This window comes from Protomyctophum parallelum (genome assembly GCF_964188405.1).
Source record: "Protomyctophum parallelum genome assembly, chromosome: 6".
Lineage (NCBI taxonomy): Eukaryota > Metazoa > Chordata > Actinopteri > Myctophiformes > Myctophidae > Protomyctophum > Protomyctophum parallelum.
This window is the reverse complement of record NC_139701.1, coordinates 19,612,226-19,637,649: the sequence shown is the minus strand read 5'-3', so window position 1 is coordinate 19,637,649 and position 25,424 is coordinate 19,612,226. Positions and strand designations below refer to the sequence as shown.

The 25,424-nt window shown below is 42.0% G+C and overlaps 1 protein-coding gene across 2 annotated transcripts in view; it reads right to left on the bottom strand.

The window, feature by feature from the left end:
- Positions 1-23,561: 23,561 nt before the first annotated feature.
- The window catches only part of kita (KIT proto-oncogene, receptor tyrosine kinase a), a 39,251-nt gene continuing 37,388 nt past the window's right edge, over positions 23,562-25,424 (bottom strand). For both annotated transcript variants that reach the window (XM_083768160.1, XM_083768161.1), the window contains exon 21: positions 23,562-23,986. In XM_083768160.1, the coding sequence (XP_083624286.1) occupies positions 23,804-23,986 (183 nt within the window). In that variant the 3' untranslated portion in view covers positions 23,562-23,803. The remainder of the gene's footprint in view (positions 23,987-25,424) is intronic.

The window sequence follows — 25,424 nt, the reverse complement described above, 5'->3', positions numbered from 1 at the left end:
CTGATATTCGGAAGCCTGGGCCATGTGCATAAACTGACCATGAGTGGCCTAAGAATAGCTGGCATGACAAAAAGCAAAGCCAAACAACTTGCCAAATACTGTTCTGTCTCGTCTGTTATAGGCAGTTTGTCTGTGTGGAGAAGGAGGTGCCATGTGTATCCCTAAGTGAACATGAACTGTCAACCCCGTTATATTTGTTTCCTTGTAAAATTAATTGTAATTTGTGGATTCAAATAAAGAAATCGAAATGTGTGTGTGTGTGTGTGTGTGTGTGTGTGTGTGTGTGTGTGTGTGTGTGTGTGTGTGTGTGTGTGTGTGTGTGTGTGTGTGTGTGTGTGTGTGTGTGTGTGTGTGTGTGTGTGTGTGTGAGAGAGAGAGAGAGAGAGAGAGAGATGTGTGTTTATTTAGTTGCTGTAAACAACAATTCATAACTCTGTTTGAAAGGGAAGTTAGAGTCACATCCTTACTCAAAATGCAGAATGAAGACAAAGGATGTTTGCTAGATCTACCGGACTCATGGCAGAGATAACGTCTCCCCGTGCAGAATGCAAGAAGGAACATCAATCAAGAATTACGACATGGAGAGTAAATGAAACGAAAATAATGCCACTGCCTCCTCACTGTCAAAACATCAAAGAGCTTCTGTCTCTCGGTAGTGAACTTCATTTTGTGAATGTATAACTTTATTTATGAATGCTTTAAATCAACAGCCTGTGTGGAGACTGTTGGAACGTTCAAATGATTATTTTTGGCAGGAAATAGTTGGCTGTGTTCAGCTGTTGAAATCTTTGACTGACATAGTATCTTAAACACTTAAAGTCAGCTTGTTATTTAGTGTTTTCCTCTGAAGGCTCACAAGGTGTAAAGCTTAATTTACACTCGCCGCACGACAAAACATAAACCAGGATGAAAGACAACAGCAGTATTTTGGTTGCCAGAGGAACCGTATGTCTTTGGCTCGACTCCAGGCATCCTTCAGGTATCCTTTGAAGTTTGAACTAGCTGTTCTACAGTATGTAACCACATATTTTTGACTGTAGGGTTGGGAAGACCGATAAAACAATAATACATAACCATTGCCATGTTGTAGCCTAGCCTATACCACTGACAGTAGCACTATTAAAAGCAAGCACAGTAATTATGTACAGCTTTGTGTGACCAACAAGTTCAACAGCATGCAGAGCTCGGGTTTTGGGGGATGCCACTGAGCTCCAGCTAGTATTTTTCTTTTACTCTTTATTTTTGAATTCTGTAAGACGAGACATAGGCCTACAAGACATACACAAGGCATACAGTACAATAAAACAAAAACATCAACAGAAAAAACGGAATAAAAAAAATAGAAGAGGTCATGGGATGTACAGCAACAACAAGCATACAGAATTACAATAATATCCTGCCACACATTCCTGTGCATGGGCAGGACAAACATCTCCTCATATCTCCAGGTGCAACTACGTCACAAGCTCTCAACACCGTGTCAACACTCTTCTTCAACACTGTCCATCATTTCCATTACTAGACTGTCAATAGCTTGGTTGAAGACTGGATCCCAAACTAATGACTTGACCCCTAACCCCTGACCCCCAGCAAACAGACGCAATCCTTCTGGCAATAAAAGAGATAAATGAGCTGTAATAAAAATGTCAAATGTCAAATGTCAAGCAAAAAGTGTTAAAAACAAGGTAACAGATGCTGGAACATGAGGCGTTCGGGCGGTGCAGAGGCACGTACCTAGTACCTACATGTACCTGTTCACCACCACAGGGTTTTAATCCACCACAGTGTTAAAAAAATTCAAAGAATCCATGACCCAAACATAACAAATAACACAATGAGTTTTTTATTATTATAAACAAGGCAGATGTTGCTCCGTAGCTGATCTAACAATAGGACCGTGGGTCATTGGGGTCATTGTGTGCACAATATGGACTTGCTACAGGCATGTACTGTACTATCTGTACTGGACTCTTCTCCCTTCTGGCCCCAAAACTATGGAATGCACTTCCCGTTGCAATCAGAACTGTAGCATCACTCCCAATCTTCCACCGTAGTCTGAAAACCCACCTTTTCAGACTCCATCATGGCCCATAGCACTTACCCTACCCCCTTAGATAGCACTTTTAGACTTAGATAGCATTTGAAACAGACTTATAGCATGTCATGTAGACATATAATAATAATTGCATTGTATTATAGTCATAGCACTTCATAGTACATATGTATAGCATAGTATAGTATATAGTTTATAATGTATAGTGTCATTATGTAGATCATATGTTCTAGTTACGTTCTTAGCTTACGCATGTTTCATGATAAATGCATTTTATATATGTGATGTATTCCCATGCTTTTTTGTTCTTGCCTAATGTAAATCGCTCTGGATTAAGAGTGTCTGCTAAATGCCTAAATTGTTAATTGTATCCACATGAGCATTTAACGACAGTACGATTCAGCTCTCAGCGTAGTAATCAGGATTTAAGTTTACTTTAAAACGTTATTCCCTCATAACATAAGTCAGCTTTCTTATAAAGAAAAAAGATGTTCAACATTTTAGTGAATAAATAGTAAATGTGAGAGCTATTGGTTGGTAGGATGTGTTCATATTGAAATGGTTACGTAACCTCAGTGTGTATTTGTGTAACTAAGTAACTGTTGCTCAGAGTAGTCTTTAAAAAAAGTCCTTTGTACTTAAAAGTACAAAATATGTGATTTGATTTATATGATTAATGCTATGGATGCAGAATCATTGCTATAGTATTTGTTCAACAGCTAGGGGTCTACATGTCATTTGACTAATTTCAGCTTTTTAGTAAACGGAACATTTATTTTCATCCCATCAGGAAAGAAAACTCCACAAAGATCATTATCACAGTGTTCCAGTTCCAATTTTGCCTGCATTGGTTTTATTTATTACATTGTATTTTTTTTCCTCACTTACAATTTTACTTGTACAAATACTGTATGTGGGTCAGTGACGTGACACCCCAAAAAAAGTGTTTTTTTAAAACCTTTAAATAACAGGAATAAAAATTATTTACTTTTGTTCTACTCACTCTCATCTTTATGGAAACATATTTTGTTTTTAGATATTTTATTGGAATCAGAATTTATTCAGCATTTTGTTGTACTTGTGCCTAAAATCGTCATATGGTGTGACATGACAATAATTGTTTATAAAATGAAAATGGAGTACAACTTTCTTAAGTTGCTCACTTTATCAAAGTCCTTTATCATAACTAACCTGTGATCCACTATAGTTTTGTGAAAATGTATTAAATCTGTATATTATTTTCGTAATCAACACTCAATGTGAGGCCCATGTTATCGGTCTTTCAATATATTTTGCATTTATTGTGACAAAACTTTCTCTAAAATTACACAAATATTTGTGACTCTTCCTTAGACTATTTGCTATGTAATCCATAAACATTAATGGTTTCATCATTAATAAAGGTATGATTTTTTCACTATTTGGAACGTCACACCAAATTATTTAGTGTCACACCGTATGATCATATCTTCATTTTTCAAAGCAAACTGTGTTTTAACCTACTTATTAGTGAGTACTGAACTTCACAGATTGATTAAACAATTACTCAGGAAAAACAGCAACAGGAAAATTGTTTTAACATTGAATAACATGGCAATGACTGAATAAAACAAAATTAAACACAATTTATTGTGGATAGTTGCAGATTTTAGGTGAAAATGTTTAAAACAAATGTTTAAATGGACAAAAGAAACATGGGACTTTGTTATTTATTGCTATATCTGTAGGAAATTACAGTTTGTATCATATGGTGTGACAAAAAAGTCATATGGCGTGACAGGAAAACAGTCACACCATTATGATAAAGTGTCACACCATATTACGTTTTCTGCACTTAACATAACCTTGAGGCTACTAGCTACACATTAGCATGCTAACAACATGCTAGCTATAACAAAGCAACATAGATTTACATGTAATTATGACCAAAAAATCTAATACCTTTAGCTTTTTTAATGAAAAAGGTGTCACACCCACAGACACTTGGAAGAGTCGCATTTGTCAGCGTTCCAACAAGATCGTATTTTATGAAAATGTTAAAATGATAATTCACCACAGACACCTGTCATGCTATTGTAATGCAAGTGCTGAACAGCCTTACTGAAGAAGTACCTCTCTAACCCAATGGGTGTGTAAACAATTGCCTGTTGAAATTTCCCAAAATGGTGTCACACAATATGATTTTGGTTTGGGGGACAAAATATTTTTGATCAGAAATGACAGAAAACATTATGCTTGGACTTTGAAAAGATTAGGCTCACAAATAGATATCTATATTATATTTATGGATTTTTTTAAAGAATTTTTGCATTTTTTTCCTTAGTTTTATTTAAGTTCCTACTTTGAGAAAGGCCAGGACAGTCCAGGACAGTCGCACCATATGAGTTTTGCTGTGTTTGGTTGACAATTCTGAAGAAATGAGGAATGAAATGTTTTAATCTTGAGTATGTTCACATGGACCATAATGTCCTGCACAATATTCAGAAGGTTTTTGATAAATATATTTCTTATTTATACATGAGTGACACTAAGGACAGCCAGGGACACCATGTCACGTCACCCACCCATATCCTGCATGAGTTCTCTCTCCTGGTTGGATAAAATTGGTATCCCGACCTGAAAATGTTTGGTAAAGAGCTGGAAAGATGGGGATACCCATTTACTGAACACTACAGCAATGAATGCTATCAGAAGATAAGAGCTATTAAACATTTATTATAACAAAACAAATATCACTTATCACAAGTATTCTAACTTCTGTAACATTCAAGTCAAATGATAATAGTACTTCTACTTGTACTTGTCTGCTCGGTTGTTGCTCATCTTGTTTATTTGTCTAAGTGTTTGGATGGACAGACGGTGACAGGTGAGTCTGTCCCATCAGTCAACACCAACATGCTCAGAAGTAGTCAACCCAGAGAGGCTGCCCAGGGGCTAGCATTAGTCTCTGCATGAGGCCTCATCACTCTTCACATACTGTAGGACTACAAGTGCTTAAAAAGAAGCTTATCGGTGATGATACTCAATGGTACTCATTATGCCATTACTCATCTCTCCCACCACCAAAAATAAGCACACTTCCTGCAGACTGTTAATAATAATGCCCGCCCTATATATATTTTGACAGTGTACGAGTCTGAGAGGTTTATGAGGAATACTTCTTTGACACCTCAGTCAAACACATGCTCCGTTTACCAAGGAACATGAATAATTATGATTTACAAATGTTCAGCAACCAAGGAGGAATTCCAGTTAAAAGGTGAGGGGAGAGTTTACTGCTGGAAGTGGGATGGCACAGATGTCAGCCCAGCAGTTGCACAATTATGTGCATCACTGACTGATTTAGTAGAATGACATGAAAACAAGCTCTCTTGTGTGACAGCGGCGGAACAATAAACATCCTGTAGGCTAAACATAAAGGACGGCTGTTCAGAGCGCAACTCTTTTCTTCCACCCATATGGAGAGATATGGATAAGAAGTGAAAGAGTTTAATTAGTTTATGCATTGAAGGATTAAAATAGGCTACATTATGTCCACGAGTCTGTGGTGAAATGGGGTTTACAGTATGGTGAATCAACTGGCAGCTGGTCCGGTACTGTATATTGTCCGTCCAAATCCCTCAACAACCTGGTCACATTAGTCATGGGTTTCCGGTTACACATAATACTGTACGTGTGGCTGCCCCAACATGGCTGCTCAGGCCTCATACTCCTGGTTTTCCACTATGACGTCCTCAACCCGGTCATCCATCTCCCCCTGTACACTGTGTGTGTGTGTGTGTGTGTGTGTGTGTGTGTGTGTGTGCGCGCACGTGCGTGCGTGTTTGCGTGTCCTTGTGTTACAGTACTTGTTTGGGTCAAACATGGGTCACATGGACTGTATAGCGGATTAGCTGGTAGATCACAATTGCCGTCCTAAATCAAAATGGCTAAAATGTTGACGTCCTCACAAATATAGTAATGAAAATGTGCACGGGGGGCACGATGGCACAGTTGGTAGTGCTGTCACCTCACAGCTAGAAGGTCCTGGGTTCGATTCCCGCTCGGGACGCTGTGGGTGCTGGCGGCGTGTTTCCCGGTGAAAGGTCCTTTCTGTGTGGAGTTTGCATGTTCTCCCCGTGTCCCCTAGGGTCGGTACCCTCACAAATCCCTCAAAGGATTGAGGGACCGTCATTCAGAACCAGCTTTATATGAATTCCATAGTTGGATCATTCTTCAGAATTCCAAGATGATTATGTTGTTTAGGGAATATCTTCTTTTATAATGTGTTGAAGAAGTAGAAGAACAACAACGTGTGTGACAAATCATATGACTTTGACTTTGATGTTCTTGTTGTCGTTTTTTGGCAACCGCAGGTCACATTTACTATTAAAACATGCATTTCCCGTCAGTTGGTTGGTTGGTTGGTTTGTCCGTCACCCAGGCAATATATGTCATGCCTCGTGACATCACGTGACATCACATGACATCATCAGACATCCCTGATGTCATCAATATTGGCCAGCAACTGTACAATTTACAATTTAGGCATTTAGCAGACGCTCTTAATCCAGAGCGATTTACATTAAGCAAGAACAAAAAGCATGGCAATACATCACATACACTGCTCCTGCTGCCACCCTTAGATCTCCATATTAATGGAGGAGATCTGTTCTAACATTCCATATGTTGATCTGACCACATCAAACCCTGTACACTCAAGACACGCTCCAGATATGACCAGTACAGAATTAATTCCATAATTATGTTGATCTGACCCCCCATGCCAAAGCGCCAGCGCCAAGGCTTCTCGCCTTGAGGCGTCTTACTGGTATACAGTGTACTGAATATGTACCTATAATGGTCATGCCCAATATAGGAACACCACGTTGAAAGTGGTTAAGGGGTTCTTATATCATGAAATGAATAGTGTATAAAAATGTTATGAGCTCTAGATAACTGCATTCAGGTAGTCCTATCAGTATTAAACACCAATTTCAAATCAAATCAGGTAGAAAGCGGCCTATATCTGCCCGATCAAGTGGCCCACCCATGCAAGGCTGTGTAAATCAGGGATTAAATAGTTTCTATGAGATAGGATTCAACTTTTTGCATTTGCCTACGTGTTTTTAAAGGTGCACTCTATACTATAGACTAGAGGCACCTCAACATTTGTTGAAATACATATCTCAAACAGTGTCACATTTGAGACCCTTAGAGTTGCTTTTGACTCAGGACTTTTTGTGGCCCCTGAAGCAGATCTATACAAGTTTGGGTATTACGTTTACTGACATATAATCTCGAATAAGAAATCATTAATAAAGTCTGACCATGTCTCCACACGCAAAGTACATACACAGGGATTAGTCCAGTGTTTCCCAAAGAATGGGTTGGGTCACGGAACCAATTCTATGGGTTGTGACTAAATAAACTTTTTTTTTTACATTTCCTACAAAACCCTATTCCTATTAATCACAATTTTCTTATTTTAGCCATTTTATCTTGACCTTTACTCATACCTGTACCTATCCTGTGTTTCACTCTTACTGCTGTTGCTGCTATGACACCTGAAATTCCTTTGTTGGCAATGCATTTATTCCTAAATAGTTTGAAGGCTGATGAAAAGGCCTAACTAAACCTTGTGAATTGCAGACTTTGTGCTTAAGATTGTGATCTGCGTTCCACATCCGAGGAAACTGGACTCAAACGAAACCAAACACCTTGTTCTTTGTGACCCCTCACACCAGCAGCTGAATCTTTGATGACTGGACAGGTGATATGATATCCCATGCCCAGTGCAATGGACAATTAGACTCACAAAGCAATCCAGAGTTTGAATGGGCTTCATGGTTCCAAAAAAGTTCCTGCATCAGGGGTCACTTAAAATCTCGAGCAAAAATCGTAAAATAATAGTAATGTTATTATCATAAAAATAAATAATTATAATTATTTGGGGGCCCTGCACTTGCAATATCCTCATGGCCCACCAGTGGTCCCCAGCCCACAGATTGCATGGGAGCCGTCGGTGTCGCCTAAACAATTAAGGTCAGTATCTCCACCCTAGCTAGGATAGAGTAGCAGAGCTGCTAAAAGGATTTCTGACAGGCTTCCAATCCTGTATGCATTCCTATTCCTCTGCCAGTGGTCAGCTGTGGCTGGGGTGTTTTTGGGTTGTCTGTCCATCCGTATATCCATATGTCTGTACTGTAGTCTGTAGACTGTACTGTATGTATGGACGACGTACCACCATTGTATACGCAATCTCTCAGGAATGTCTTGAGGGAATTTCATGACATTTGGCACAAACAGAGTTGATGTTTAACTCATAAACTTACAACTGCTCACTGTAATGCATGAAGACACATCTCATATGAAAGAATGTTTAAGAATTATTATCCCAGCTGTCAAAAATAACACCCTGCCCGTGTTCAAGTGAGCCTTTAAACCAAGCTTGCCTCCATACTGAAATATGAAGCCATACCAAAATACAGTCAGTTTCCCGTTTCCATTGTGCTCTGTTGAGTTGTGTATGCAAATAATCTCTGTCTGTGCGAGGTCAGATGTGGAGCAGTGCGATTACTACATCACACATCTCCTTCCATCACTGCTAATGAAGGATATCAAGTGAAAACAATCCTCCTGTAAGACTTGACACGTGAGATCAGGTACTTGAGTTTGCCACTATTGCTTATCCAAAACACCACGACTATGTTACACCGTATCACCGTATGCATGAATTCAAGGTTACACAACTATTTATGTAAGCTCCAGAGACCACCACAAACCGCAAAGAGATCGCTTGATCTCTTTCATTCTCTCACATTGTGATTACTTTAATCTTTTGAGACAAAGTATGTCAAGAATATTAACCCATTGACGCCTGGTGCAATGTATACGTTGTTCTACCCTTGATGCCGGTGCGCTCTCTGTGTCTCATCAGCTATTGCTATACATGTAGCAACATAACTATTTAAAAAAAAAACATCAGAATTTGAAGGTTTTCAGAAACCTTAGGTCAGGCCCTAGAAGGCGTTCCCAGATTCGGCCTCAGGCATCAATGGGTTAAAAGAATTTACAATTTAAAGAAAAGTTCAAATAGTAGATCGATCTACACCTATCTATCGCATCCCATTCAAAGGGCAAACATTCAGCAAAAACAGCAAATCTAAAAGCTCACAAGTACAACGTATCCCAACACGATGCAATTTGGTGTAGAGGGAAAAAATAGAGGTTCTAGTGTAAAGCCCTGGGGGACTCCGGCCAACTAAGAACATGGTTTAAGTAGTATTTTATGGTTTAAACGTGTTATTTTCGGGATTTATAGCTCTTATGTGTCTTTCCTGCTTGCGGAATCACGAAGGGGACTCTAAAGTCACGGACACAAGGACTGCACAAGGAAGTGCGTGTTCCTTTAGATAAAACGGTGCCTGTCCTTCCGCCTCGCGTCCTCGGTACACCACCAACCCGCCCCTCCCATTCCCACCTAACCCCCGCTAGCCCTATAGCTGCGCTCCAGTTGTGGTCTCGATATCTCTGAGCTCCTGACTGTTAGGACGTGGTGGCACCCACACTTTGGCCCTTTGTGCCCTCGCTGCCAGTCCCCCACACTGGAGTGCACGCTTCCTGAGCAGCTGCGGAAGAGCAGGAAGTGGTGGTGTGGTGTCCCGTAAACTATAGTCCATGTATGGCACCCACCTGTCAACGTCTACTGTAACTGTTTGAAAGTGAGCAGGGACATGTACAGTAAGTGAGGACATCTCTGGTACATCTGCCACAAAGGCACAATCCATGTACTGTTCATGTACAGTATATATGTACGATACATCATTTATGAAACGCTCTACCTGCTGAATAATTCATCCAAGACCTAATAAAGGTAGGTTATACGTAGCTCAGTGGCCTTGTGGTTGGAGTGTTCGCCCTGAGACTGGGAGGTCGGGGTTCGATCACCGGCCGGGTCATACCAAAGACTCTGAAAAATGGCACCCAGTGCCTCCCTGCTTGGCACTCAGCATCAAGGGTTGGATTGGGGTAAGTCCCTGTGACATACTAGCGTCATATCCAGGGGATGTACTTGTACATCAAGCTGCCTGACGCTACAGGGCAGGAGATAGGCTCCTGCCAATGGGCCTCATGGCTCAGCAAGGCTTACTTACTTACTTTATACGTATTGGAGTAATGTACAAGTACAATTTGGTAGTAACTTTCTATTCTTCTATTTTTCTTTTAAAAATGTTACTCAATTGCAATTATTTGACAACTTTCATTAATTTGCAGATTTAGATTATTAGCACAAAACATCTATTAAATGAAACATAAAGGTGTAGGCTAAGCTACAAAACAGTACCATCGTCATTAAATCAGCCCGACCATTACCATCTGCAACATTAAAGGACACATTACGGACACATTAATGCATTACTACTAAATACAATCCGATAATATGACTGCAGATTGATAATATTCTGAGATTTAGTGTTGAGGGTAAAAAGAAGGGGCCATGTAGGCTACCCTATGGGTGGTAGGTTTTAGTCAGAGCACCAGCAAATTTGCCTTGCAAACAGTGGTTAAATAAAAGGCATCTTCTTTCATGCCTGGGTACACCCTGGATATATAGGACACTAAGGAGAGAGCATATTCACAACTCGGAGAGGGACTGAAGGACTGGCCTCCATGGTAGCATCAGCGACTTTCAGAGTACAGGACTGATCCTAATTGATTATATTGTCACCCCCAAAAAAAGAAAACAAGCAAAGCATGACTCATGGCATCACATGTTAAAGCAGAAAACACCACTTGGTGCTGGTAAAGGACACTCTATCTGGGTTTCGTAAGGTAATGGGATAGACACCCTGAGCGCACCGTTGAGTGTTCTTTATCTCTGAATGGACGTGTGCTGTGCATGGCGGCTGTTCGGAGTTTTGTGGATGAAGCCCTCCGAAAGGCTAGAAACAGGCAGCACACAATGTCATTACTCGTGTTTCATATTTATTGTAGACCACGGTACAGTACACAGGTAATAAACCTGAAAATCAAGAAAAATAAAACTGTATTACTATCATTCTTTGAATATACAATGCAATAACAATAAACAGTACAATATTATTTTAAAGACTTTCACAATATATTCACTCTCACTGAACTACTAAATATAAATGCAAACATCTCACTACTGATACAGACTGCACTATAAAGAAAACTGGCATCATAAATATATTCCCTGAATACACTGTGCATATAATCAAACATACCTATACAGTATATATACACACAACACATGTACTCGAAATATATATATATAGTAAACACAACGCAACAGTTTATTCACTACAGGGGGCTGGAATCTAGCATTAACTACATTTTCCAGAATGCAATTCACCAACGTGCCTTAAGTTGCGCAGACCGCACGCAGCACGCACTATGCAGGCCGGCACGATGCTACAACATTACTAGCCCCTCTCGGGACCCTACGTAAAACTTTTCTGATATTTTGTTGAGTTTTACGTTGGGTCCCTGCTCACTACTGTATTTTCGTATGGAAATTCCTATACGCGGAAGTGGAGATTCTCTCTAAAATAGGACCCGCGGCATGTGACGCCATTATTTTCCTTGAGTTATTCTGAATTCGGTAACTTTAAGTAGCTATACATCCAGCTGCGAATATCTCCTGTGGCGCGGAAGCCGTTAAGTATTTTTAATCTTTGTTTGACCGATTTGGTCGCTTTATTTCTTCTTGTTTGTTTACCGTTTATTGTACCGCCTCCCGGTGTGCGGTTGGCTTGTGCGGCTACGTCCCTGCCTCTGATCTGCTGTGTCATAGCTATAGCGCCACTAGCTAGCCAGATAGGCGGTACAATGAGGTGTCAATAAACAAGGAAGGAAAAGAAGAATCCAAGCTTCCAAATCGGGCAAACATATATTAAAAATACTTAACGGCTTCCGCGCCACAGGAGATATTCGCAGCGACATGTATGTGTACTTATACTTTACATATTCAGAAAGCCTCACACTGAATAATATCGTCATAGAGCGCGGGGAGCAGCGAAACATGGAGTAAATGTTTTAAACAGGTGGCATGGACGACGTGGAACAGGACCCAATGCACTGGGTCGAACAAATGTCAGAAACTTCAGTAGCATTTGGGTTCTGCTTGGAGGGCTACAACATTACTATGGCAGAGTCCGTATGTTAATACTGACGTGACTCTTTATGGACGTACAAAACACCACCACGCAACAACACAGCCCACAGGACTTTTCCACCACCCACCACGCTACAGTCCGCTAAGCGTCCCGACAGAGCAACCTGTCTAAACAGCCAGCGCTGGCCACAGCTAAACGCTAGCATTGCTACATAAACACTCACTGCACCCATGCGCCGCTCGCTCAATACTTGCGGTATCAAAATGCGGACACAACGTGATAATTGTATTGTGATAATACTACTGCACAAATGCTCATAGCAAACATTATACATTCACACGGTTCCAAATCTAAATTACCAACGGGCTGTGTGCTCCATGATAACATATCATAGAATGAAATGAGTGACGCTCTGACCAACCCTTCGCCGTCGCACAGTCGCGCATGCGCGAACACTTCCATCCAAGTTCCATAATCATGACCATCATACTGACACATTTGATTGATTGATTGAAATATTTATTAACAGTTTGTAGAATTTACAGTACATTTTAAGCACAAACTCAATACAAAGACTGTCAACTGTGAGTGGACGACCCAATTAAGCATTACACTTGTTTACAACAGGGTCCACATTGTTCAATTCATCAAAACATTTAAAGACATACAACCATTTAGAGACATACAAATAGACATTTCTATGTAGCTAAAGAACAGAACAGGAATTCATCATATGGGAAGCAAAAAAGGGAAAATATACAAGCACTGGGAAAATATACAATATACAGTGAGGGAAATGGGGTGGGGGGGTGGGGGGGATTCAGATTTTACAGAGGCCAGTTTCGAATTGCAGCCATCCGTAGGTGCCCTTTGAGAGCGGTTTTGAAGGAGTCAAGGGATTCACATGTCTTAATGACTGTTGGTAGGGCGTTCCACATTTTGGTGGCATAGGAGCGAAAATAATTTAGTCCCTTGTTTGTGCCGAATCTGGGTTGTACATGGTTTGTTGCACTCCCTCTGGTGTTGTGGGTGTGGACTTCGTTTACATTAAGGAAGTATTTAGACAGGTACATGGGTATCTTGGTGGTGTATCGAATCTTGTGGACCAGACCCATTGCAAGATGCTGTACTCTGTCGACGACCCTAAGCCATCCCAGCCTGTCAAAGTGGGCAGGGGTGAGGTGGGTTCGGGGGGTGAGGCCAAGTAGGAGCCTGACCAGTTTGTTTTGGGAGGTCTGGAGCCTTGTTTTAAGGGCCTTTGATACACACGTATCAAGCATAATGTAAAACATGAAATTAGAGTCATGAAATTATTAAAATAGGACAATTATGAAATAAACATCTTTTAACACCCCACAGTTCCCATTATTTATAAATGAGCCTTTTTATACCCATAAATTTTACTTGTTTTTTAACCAAAACCCCAAAAAACCGAACAGCGGCCGCCCGCCGACTTCACGGACACATCACAGGGAATTGTGCTTTCGGTTGCTGGTGTTCTCCGATTTTTCAAAGCACATTTATCACAGACCAAAATGAAAGCCAAAGCTTCCCTTTGTTCTTGATCTCAAAGCACCCTTTATTCTGCCTTTCTTCCTTGTGCGATTACAAAACATGAAAAAAAAAGAAAAACGCCGTTAACTTGTTTCACATTAAACTGCCAAAATCACCAATGCAGTGCCAAAGGAAGGAAGGTGCAGCTTCATGAAGGCTCACACTTATGTAACCTTGAGGCTTCACCCGGGTTGAGCAACGGTAGACATCAAGCTCTGACACTGGTGCTGTTGCTCAAAAAACCACTTAAGCCATACTTTGTCAGCAGAGGACTAGAGGCTTCTAAGTGAGCCGGGTGGTGGCTGCACCGAGCACATTGACTTGCAAGATTGAGAATTTGAGATGCAATGTATGACCATTTGGGCCACCAAAATTCGAATGAGTTCATCCTTGAAGATGTCATTAAATTCCCTCCAGGGGCTCTTAACCCATTTTGACCTGAGATAAGATTCTAAAAATGTCTTCTACATCCTGACAGTTTTATGAAAAAGCTGTGCTATTTTTCAATAGCTAAAGCATAACATAATGCTAACACCAAAAGGGGTTCCCGCCCCAAAATGGGTTCAATACAGTAGGCCCTATTGCATTCAAATGCGATGTCACAGTGAGTCAGTGACCTTCAAAATCTTCACGTTATATTATACATTTCATAATGAATGAATGTGTCTTGAGTTATGGCCACCTTTGAACCCAAAATGGATTCAGTTCAGTTAAACATTCACTGCCAGGTATTAAGTATTCCATGCTTGGCGACCTAGAACCATTCATATGTTGCCGAAGAGTGTGATCTATCATAAACCATGATGGAGATCTACGTCATCGCCTGGTGACGCGTTGGATTAGACTACGAATTAACTGATCCAAAATCCATAACAGGCTTCGTTCAGATACATGGCGAATGCACTCATTCCTTGCACTGTGCTTGCATATGTGACTAAACCCCCGAAACCAAACAACGTACTAAACCCCCCCCCCCCCCCCTGAAACCAAACAACGTACTAAACCCCCGGGCCCCCAAAACCAAACAACGTACTAACCCTCCCTGAAACCTTTTGTCTGCTAAATGCCCAACATGGTGAAGTGTAAGAATTGACTGTAGTTATAGATTGTCATAGCATCCTATAGTAAGGATACATACTTACCGTCTAGGTCGTCCTCAGACGAGCCTCCATCGTCGCTTCCGGTCATCCCGGTTCTCCATACTGTACATCTGGCCAACTCGTTGTCAATTAATAATAATAATAATAATAATAAAAAAACTTTATTTGTATAGCACCTTTCATGACATGAAATGCAGCTCAAAGTGCTTTACAGAACAATGGAGAATAAAAGAAAAGCAAGGCAACGACATTAAAAAACAAGCAGTAATGCAATACAGTGAGGACATGAATAACAAAAAATAAAAAATAAAATATTTCTAAGGTGAAAAAAGGCAATCTTGGTAACATGATTAATGTGTGAATTAAAATTCAATTCAGAATCAATAATAACCCCCAGGTTCTTTACTGTACTGTTACTTTCTACAGTCAGGTTGCCAAGTCTGCTTATTATTGATTCTTTCTGCTCACTAGAACCGATTATGAGAACTTCTGTCTTATCCTCATTTAGCTTGAGAAAGTTCTCACTCATCCAACATTTGATGCTAGACAGACAGGTCAACAGCGGGTCTAAAGCACAGGGATCATTTGGAGCCAGTTGGGTATCATCAGCATAGAAATGAAAATTGACTCCGTGATTGGTAATGAGTTCGCCCAATGGCAGTATGTACAAGGAGAAAAGCAGAGGGCCAAGGATCGAGCCCTGTGGAATACCAGAACTGATGTCGTGTTTGTCTGAGTCAAACTCGGCTAGATTGACAAAGTAATTTCAGTTTGATAGGTAGGAGGAAAACCAGGACAGGGCCGTACCAGACAGGCCTATCCAGTGCTCCAGATGCTGTATTAAAATTGAATGATCAATCGTGTCAAATGCAGCTGTTAGATCTAGAAGTAAGAGAACGGATACATGTTTCTTGTCAGAAGACACCCTAAGATCATTCATTACTTTTACAAGTGCTGTTTCTGTGCTGTGACCTTTCCTAAAGCCAGATTGGAATTTGTTGTGGACATTATTGTTCTGTAGAAACACATCCAATTGATGGAAGATGCATTTTTCTAAAACCTTGCCCAGAAAGGGTAGATTTGGGGGGGGGGGGGGGCAGATGACGAGAGAACTCGTCGGCTGCAGAAGAGCTAAAAAAACGCTTTTTATGGTATATTCAGTGATGTTTTTCTCTAGATCAGAGACAGTCATATTAAAACACAGCAAATAGTGGTCTGATAGCTGAGGCCTTTCAATAGTCCTTTCCACAGTGATGTTCAGCCCTCTAGAAATCACCAGGTCCAGAGTGTGCCCATGTTTATGTGTAGGCCCAACAACATGTTGGATAAACTCAAAGGAGTGCAATAACTCTAAGAAACCCATAGCCACAGCATCTGTAGCATCATCCAGGTGAAGATTAAGATCACCTGAGATAAGAGTTCTGTCATAGTTAGTGGAGCAGATAGATAAAAGTTCTGATATTTCTGTTAGAAATATTGCTTTACTGCATTTTGGCGGGCGATAAATGCTAATCATTGGCATAGAGGATTGACCATGTAGTATAGTGGCCTGTTATTCAAAGGATGTAAAGCTGCCAAGGGTCAGAGCCTTGAATTTTAACGTGTCTGAAAAAATTATTGCCAGTCCACCGCCTTTCTTAGCTTCGCGAACAGAGTGAATGAAACTGTAGTTTGCAGGACAGGCTGGCGCTAGGAGAACAGCTCCATCCGAGCTAAGCCATGTCTCTGTTAGAAAGATTATATCTAGCTTCTCTTTACAGATTATATCATTTACAGAGGAGGACTTATTTGTTAGTGACCTGATGTTAAACAAGGCAAGGTTAAGCTTGTTATCACATTTTTGGGGGCTGTGATGCCTGTGAGGTACAGTAACCAAACAGCATTCTCTCTGCAGACCACTCCTTGTGTTGGACACTCTATTTGAAATAACAGTAGAAATGTTGTGAACCTCAACCTGTGCAGTGATTGAAACACCAGGCTTTCTAGAAGCATGGGGTCCATACATGTTTGTTGCTGCGCATAATGGACCCTGTTCATATCAGTTATCAAATGTATTTTCTAGGCTATCTGGAGCTGGGCTTGACATATGGGACGCCGTCAGTCGGTGACATCGTCTGGTAAGGGGGGTCGACTTTATTCCAATGTTTATCAGGTCCACCGTCCACCATGCCCGGGGTGAATGAGAGGAGATGTATTGGTGAGGGAGTTAGAAATTCTTCCACTCGACTGTCATTGAAGGACCTCTCGGCGGCCTCAGTATCTTCTCCACCAGGGGACGCTGTGACTTCATGCTCTGTGATTTCTTCTCCACCAGGGGACGCTGTGACTTCATGCTCTGTGATTTCTTCTCCACCAGGGGACGCTGTGACTTCATGCTCTGTGATTTCTTCTCCAGCAGGGGACGCTGTGACTTCATGCTCTGTGATTTCTTCTCCACCAGTGGGCGGTGTGGGTTCATGCTCTGTGGTTTTTTCTCCACCGGGGGACGCTGTGACATCATGCTCTGAGATTTCTTCTCCACCAGGGGGCGCTGTGACTTCGCACTCTGTGAGTTTTTCTCCACCAGGGGGCGCTGTGACTTCACGCTCTGTGAGTTTTTCTCCACCAGGAGGCGCTGTGTCTCCACCAGGGCGAGTTGTGGGTTCACCATCTGTGACATTCCTTGTTTTTGGCTGCTTGGCAACCATTGCCACAATATTATCTGTTATTGCATGTTGTTACCTGACTGACTGACAGCAAGACTCTTGTAAAGACATTTGCATGCTAGCCTATATCCCGCCAATTTGCTTGTCATTATTAGAGAAATCTGTAGGCCTAAGGCATATCGAAGTACAGAGCCATGAAGTGAAGGATCTCATCAACTTCTACCAAACACACAGTATGGCTCAATGCTTGAGACTAGCATTTGACTGCAAATCAACACAAATTTGTCTATAGCCATAGGTATACTGACTGTCAAATGTCAAATATGATATGCACTTTCAAGCGTGTAGTAGCTTGTAGTATGGAAGCATGTAGTATGTAGATCATTTCTGCCTAAATGCTTTTGTGGATGGAGATGCATGGTTTTATCTGCTCAAAAAGGGGTGACACAAACTGAAAGGTATCTGGCCAACATACTTATTGTATGAAAGAAATTAAGAGTAATTGAAGGAGTTTGTGGTGATTTAGAAAAAAGAGAAATGGGTTAGCAGTGCAAAGACCCGCAATCAGCAAGCATATACTACTTGAGTAACCTCGTTAACCCTACAAATAGGCTGACCCTGTGGTCCCCAGCTAAATTAGTTAACATGGCATCAAAATCTGTTTAACCAATTTAATCTGATTTTATTTCAGGTATTCGAAAAGTACATGAACTACAAGCTCTCAATGTGTTGCAATACATCACGTTGTGAGCTTTCAGATCGGTATAGCCAGGTTTCCAGCCTGCTTCACTGAGCTCCCTGAATTAGTTTTGTCACTCGATACTCAGTCTGGCCATGGTCCCTATCTCCAAGGTAGGCGATACTCAGTCTGGCCATGGTCCCTATCTCCAAGGTAGGCGATACTCAGTCTGGCCATGGTCCTTATCTCCAAGGTAGGCAGGAAATGTAAACGGGTGAACCACCCGTGGCTTCTGATTGGTCTGTGGTGAGGGTTGGGGAAAAAACACCAGTTTGACATCGTATCAATGCGCTCTGTGCACGGTGCTCCTGTTACCCTGCAATGCACGTATCATTCACTAAACTCACCGCATACACACACGAGAGGGTGTGGGTTAACGTGATTATTGCCACGACAGGGATGCGGTAAGGAACGAGACGAAGTCGAGTTCCGCAAGCATCACTGAAGTGGCAATAATCACGTTAACCCACACCCTCGAGTGTAATATTGCAATTATACAACAGTGACCCTTAAAACTAAGAAAGTCGCTGAAAAAGACCACAAATGTTCCAAGAAACTAGCTAGCCTAGCCACCGAGTTTGCTAGCGCTCTGGGAAAACAGCAGCTGAATTCTTTGTTTTGATTAGGTGGTGAATGCCGTTTGACCCTGATTAGGTGGTGAATGCCGTTTGACCCACGGCTAGAAGGCCATTTCAACCAATCAGATTGCTTCCTCGAAACGACCTGTGGTATAATACTGAATTAAATTAGTGTTTATTAGCTTTTTAGCTTTTTACCATAGGTTTTACTCTCGAGTCTCAAGTGAGAAAAGCATGGACAGAGTGGCGCTGGCTGATGACATATCAGCAACAACGTGGCTACGTAACAGGTGACGTTATGAAATGCAAGTCTGCTGCCTGCTAGCCAGACTGAGTGAGTAGCGAGTGACTAGCCTGGAACCCAGGCTAGTAGATCGGCAATTTAAAAGAAAATCTAGAAGACTTTTTTTGTTTTTGTTTTTACATTTAACACATTTTTATTTTCAGGTGGGGGTCCGAAAACAATCAATTTGGGGGTCCCTTGATATGAAAATGTTAGAGAACCGAGTATTGGACTAATCTATGGGTAACCCGGCCATTATTTCCCCCTTGCTTTTTCCCTGAAGGCGTCCTACAGTACTCAGAATGGCTCAAAGACCTTTAGTATTCAACTGCTCCGCTCCGGAATTTCCTGCTTATGTCTTATCAGTTAGATGCTGAAACAATGACCTCGGCCCACGCTAAGACACGCACCGGCCCTCAGAGAACGGTCCTCAGGCTTTCCCCACACATACAACCAGATGTCCCCTGGCTGGACTGGAGCCAAGCGACACACAACGAAGAGGTGGGAAGTGTGACAGAAAAATCAGATAGCAAGCTTGTCCCATTATGGCACAAATGCAGACCTACTCTCGAGCCTGATTTGTACTTCGTTGCACGGCGGTGTTGCACGCCTGAAATGCCCAATCTACAGTACAAGCTCGCAGCGTGTCGCTAGGCAACACGCAGTGAGCTTGTAGATCGTCCATCTTCGGCGTGTGACACCGTCATGCAGCAAAGTGTATCCTCGCCAAGCCTCGGTACAGTGAAGGTCTGTGTGAGTGAACAGGAATCTTTCACGACAGTCGCCTGAGGGGACAGCCTAGAACACAGATGGCTGACAGTGTGCCGCTTATGAGCTATAATTGATACGTCATATGTCAGAGAAAATCTCCAGAAGCTGTCTGTGCATCGCCAGATAGAATCAAGGGAAGGAATTATGTGATGTCATAGTGTATTAGTTCAAAACAACGGCAAGAGTGTGTCAAAGCAAGGAGGGAAGGAAGGTGTAATCTACTGGGAATTCCAATTACTGTACACAATTTTATTTACATTGACACATGGAATAGTAACACATCAGATTTACACAATAACACTATAGCCTCAGGTGTAATAAATATATACTTTAGCAAAATGCACAAAACAAACCTCTCTTTAGATTTTAAGGGAACAATGAAATGTCAAAATGAAAAACAGCCTGTATCAATGCAGAGAAAATGGTTCCAGTTCAACGTGTAACGCAGTGATACCTGATGATTGTTACTATAGTACAGCATGTATGTCCTTGTATTAATGATCCTGAACACATGCGTTTGAAGGAATGAGTTTTCCGAAGACATTAGCCGTCGATTGGCTAATCTCTTCATGTTACAGCAGGTTACTATGGTTGCAGGAATACAAGTGAAGTTTCCAGTTTCATTTAGAGATTGCAATCTGTGTGCACATCTGAAAATTACAGCATAATACAATTTTGCATCAGAGTACCATATATCTTCATTAAGAGAGAACACTGTCGACAGCGTCGACATTTCTTTACAATATAACGCACGTATATATTTACAGTACAAACAACAAGACTGGGCTAAGAAGGCTGGGATTCTGTGTTCCGTTAGCCTATTCAATCTGATGGGTCTTTAACCACATGAACCCTGAGTCCATGTTCTGAGCCAATAATAGGCCAACATTCGGTGTAAATAGGCGAAGATGTGGCGGAAATATCCGCTCTACAAGCTTACATCGTGTAGCATTGCAAGCTTTAAGACCAGCTATTTCTGCTATTTGACCTCCAATGAAGACTATTGGGTTTAAGTGGTTAATAGTGGCACCTCTATAGTATTTTGTTTTAATATACATACATGCACAGAAATGCAGTTACTGTAGACAGGCATGCGTGTGCACGCACACGCACACGCACACACACACACACACACACACACACACACACACACACACACACACACACACACACACACACACGCACAGGCACAGGCACACGCATGCCGAGAGACAAACAGGACACTTTCTTGGTCCTCTTCACAACAACATCCCGGTGTGGGAAGAGGGAAGTCATAATGCTGAAAGCAGTGAGTGGGAGTACTGGCTGAGAGCTACTGGAAGTCCCACGTTTGATGGAGGAAACAGCTGGAAACAAAGATGAGATGAGTGCTAGAATGGGAAGTCAGCTAGTGGCCCGAGAGCACTACCCTTTGACCGACAGTACAGGGAAGTGACCACTGTTTACCCGGCATGGACACCTGGATGGCGGGCTCTCAGAGCCTTTCTTATCTTAGAAACATAAGGTTTCTAATGCAGATAGGGCCCGTCTGCAATCGCGACATGCATGAGCGAATATGATTCTAGTGTCGGTCAGACAAATCAGCAGGGTTCCCAAGTGTCCACCAGGATTTTTTTTTTTTGTTTGTCATATCTGTGACCAAATGCCGCACAGCGGGTAGATCGATGATTGGTGAAAAGGGGGCAGAGAGAGAGAGCTGTCCGCCATCTGTCAGGCTAAACACCACCATTCCCGTCAACCGATCTCTAAGACAGCGGGAGAGCAGGTCATGGTGTGCAGGAGGAAATGAACCTTTGAAATGGCTGTACCTGTCTGATGATAGTAAACAAAGAGTGCACAGAGGAGCTACCAGGGGCTCAAAGCAGCTATTTACACATTTACACGCTGCCACGCCCCCAGTGCGAGCGACACCATCCACCAACATTCACCTGTTTGTTTGTCTTTTACAGCACTACAAAAACTAAAAGCTCAGGGGCTGTGACTGTCTCCACAGGAGGTGTTTCATGAGCGGAGGAGCACTTTGGATATCATGTCCAGATCACTCGCACAGACTAGTTCCTGATGCCTGCGACGTTAGAACATATCAACGGTTGTTATATTCGAAAGTCATCTGCATTATTAGCACAAATAGCCTATAGCTGAAACAACAGTGTCAGTGTCTGCAGTGTCCTTCAGCAATGTGTCAAATTAAGATGCTGTCTGCCAGCTGCATCTTGTCAAACAGCTAATGTTCCTCGTAGTTGACCCACCGAGCCTCTTGTACCAGTGTGTGATTAACTTTGTCTTTTTTCATCCTGCTAAATGTGACAATTTTCTGCCAGTCTGTTATAATTTAGTTGTAACAGATGTCTTCAGTTACTTCTGTTAAAACTACTCCATGGACTTCGGATAACAGTAGACATCAGGTTGTAAATGACCCAGTTGTCAGACACAGCCAGGAGTAACGAATTTGACATTTATGAGCAGTACTTCTCAGCAAAAGCAAAACTGCAGAAATTTGTGTTCGAATCGCACACTGTGCACCACCAATAAAACACTGGATGTTGGCCAATCCAGCATAGCTTTACTATAGAAATGCATGACTCAGATTGCAGCTCATAAAACACTTTCTGTGGAGTGGACATGATGCCTAATTCAAGAGTTACACATTTCAAAAGATGCCATGTCTTAAAAACGTTGTAACAATGTAGCAGTACTACCCGTCTTGCCATAAAATTGCAACTACCGCTAACATTACTGATACTATAATAGATATATACACATGTACTGTACAGCGAGCAAGCACATAAACGCAAAGCACATACACGTAAATAAGTACCATATCTGAGGAGAAATTCCAAAAAGACAGGCCTCTACAATACGAGTGTAGAAGAAATAATGGACTGACACACTGCGTTCTTTTCATAGATATGCTTGTATGCCAAATGGATTTGGTAAAGTTATAAATTAATCTCTTGGGCACCAGTTAGTTGCAACTAGAGCAGCAGACCAAAACTACTGCTGGTTTCCATTCTAATTGTCTAATCAAGGACTAATGTAGACCTTGGACATCAGGTGAACCTACTTCACTGCCTGAAAGAATAGAAGTCAACAGTGGTCTGGGTCCGGCAGAAAACAGTTCAGTAATGTGAAGGGGAATGGTAATGTTCTCTAGCAGCGATCTCAACATGCCGTCTAGCTTATATTTACCGATATCCCCATTTAAATTGGCCCCTGTGAGTTTCTCCTTCATATAACCAGAGGACCTGTACATGTGGAAATAATACTGACAGTGTAACAAAAGTGTAAAAAAAATAAACAGAAATAATAATAAGAACGGGCATGGAATGATGTGAAGTTCAAGTGCCGTGCGTGCCTCTCATCAAACGTTCGCTCTGGCAGTGCTCCAAAGTGTAATACAAAATACTACATAACCTTTCACCAGAGAGGAATGAAATGTTGAACACCAATCATCAAATGGTATGAACCGAAAGGTTAATAGTCGAGCGGCAACGTTCAAGAAGGTAGTGTAGAAAAAAACACACACAAAAAACCAATGAAAAAGCACACATACACGTGTGTAGTGAATGACGGTGAGTTAATATGACTGTATGACAGTTGAAGTTGTAGCATAAAAGGTTTATGTCCCTTCACACCTCAGCGTGTGTGTGTGTGTGTGTGTGTGTGTGTGTGTGTGTGTGTGTGTGTGTGCGTGTGTGTGTGTGCGTGTGTGTGTGTGTGCGTGTGTGTGTGTGTGGGTGGGGGGGGGTCTCGAGTCCCATGAAAGGGAGAGGATTTGTCCAGTCTGTCCTCAGACAGACAGAAGCAGTCCCTCCTGGTACATGTAATAACACAGATGGTAGATACAGTACCACATTGTCCAAGAACAAATCCGAACCAATCCAAAAGGGGCGTCGGGTTGGTGGAGGAACTTTACAGGCACTTAGCGGGGCAGCCGAGCGTTAGCGGGGTGGGGTCCTTTACACCGGGTGGGCCCGGCGGCTCATGCCCTCCAGGAATACCTCGTTGTGCGCTAACAAAGGTTGGGACGGGGTCGGTGGGCTGTTGCTGCCGGCGGAGCTGAGGCGCTGCAACGCTGCATTCTGGGAGTTGTGGTCCTCCCTGGTCCCCGCCTTCAGCTTAGTGCTGAAGTTCAAATATATCTAGAAAGGATACATAAATAGATGGACACAATACGTGTGAGAGAGAGAGAGACCGTTACACAGAAAGAGAGGGGGAAGAGAAAGAGAGAGAGACATTGTTGTAATGTCTACTTAGTTGCGCAGGGGTGTTGCATACCAAAAGATGTATAGGCTCACAACACAGCACAATGTATGTATGCTTATATAGATCTGCTATTTTCAGTGTGTGGCACCAGTGTACAGCTCAGTATAAGGGCATGGTCACACATACAGGTCAGATGTTCACTTCTGTTCTATGGGAGAAAAGTGTGTAGGGTTGGGATCCGGAACTGGGGAAACTGGAGGAACGGGAGCCAACATCGAGGTACCGAAATCGGTTCCATCACATTTTTAACCGTTTCTAGAACCAGTTTTCTAGTCAGAGCTGGTTATTGGGTTTGTTATACAATTACAATACCAGTTTATTGCATTACAATTCCTTGCAACTGCCATTGGGGATAATGGTTGCATGGAACTACATGCAATTATTCACAATCGTTTGGTTGCAAGGAGTTGCATGGTGAATCATTGGTGTGGTTTGGGCCTTAGAGTTACAGACCTGTAATCTTCCATTTAAAACACATACTGTATAGGAATATTAAAAAGGAACCATTGAGGAATTAGACCGTTAAGAGGGAATCCGTTAAGAAACGTACGTGAATTCCAACACGTCTGAAGCTTGGAGTTCAATATTGATTGGGTGTCAACCATCAAGAACCAACTATGGAAATACATTTTGCGTGTAGTTTTCAGTGAGCCAACAACTCCAACGTACTGTACGTGAAACAAACTACACAGCAGAAACACATTGCTCACAGTCACAACCCACAAGACAACGTGGGAAATTGACGGGACTGAAATCTCGACTTGCTTTGGCTACAATCAATGCTCCACCTGACACAGATGTGTGGCTATACTCTTAACACTATATTTGCAAAGGACGTGTACAGACGTCCTTTCTAATAAAACCGCAGGAGACCTTGGACGTGTATACACGTCTTTAGGGCTTTTTTATTGATATATAAAAATAAATAAAAAACTATTTTTTGTTGGCCTTGTGTTTCGCGCATGCGTGCTGCCGTTCACATCCTTGTTTGCGGCCCGATTAGAATGACTCATAGCTCTAAAACTAGGGAACTCTCCATGTTTTTGACCAAAAGCACAATGTTCTGTCATCCTTTGTGACTTCATCATGTATCTTGTTTGGAATATAAACGGTTCTAGAGAGACTTTAGCGTGACTAGCGTGAGCTAAGAAGAACGGAAGATTATGAGGGTGCGGGCCGATATGTGCAGGGGACAGGCGTGGCACGAGAGACCCCTGCTGTGGCTGAGTCCTGGGGATGCTTTTCTGCTAAGCAGCAAGCTATATATGCTTATATGATTTCTATTTATATTAGCATAATTTTGTGCGACTGTAA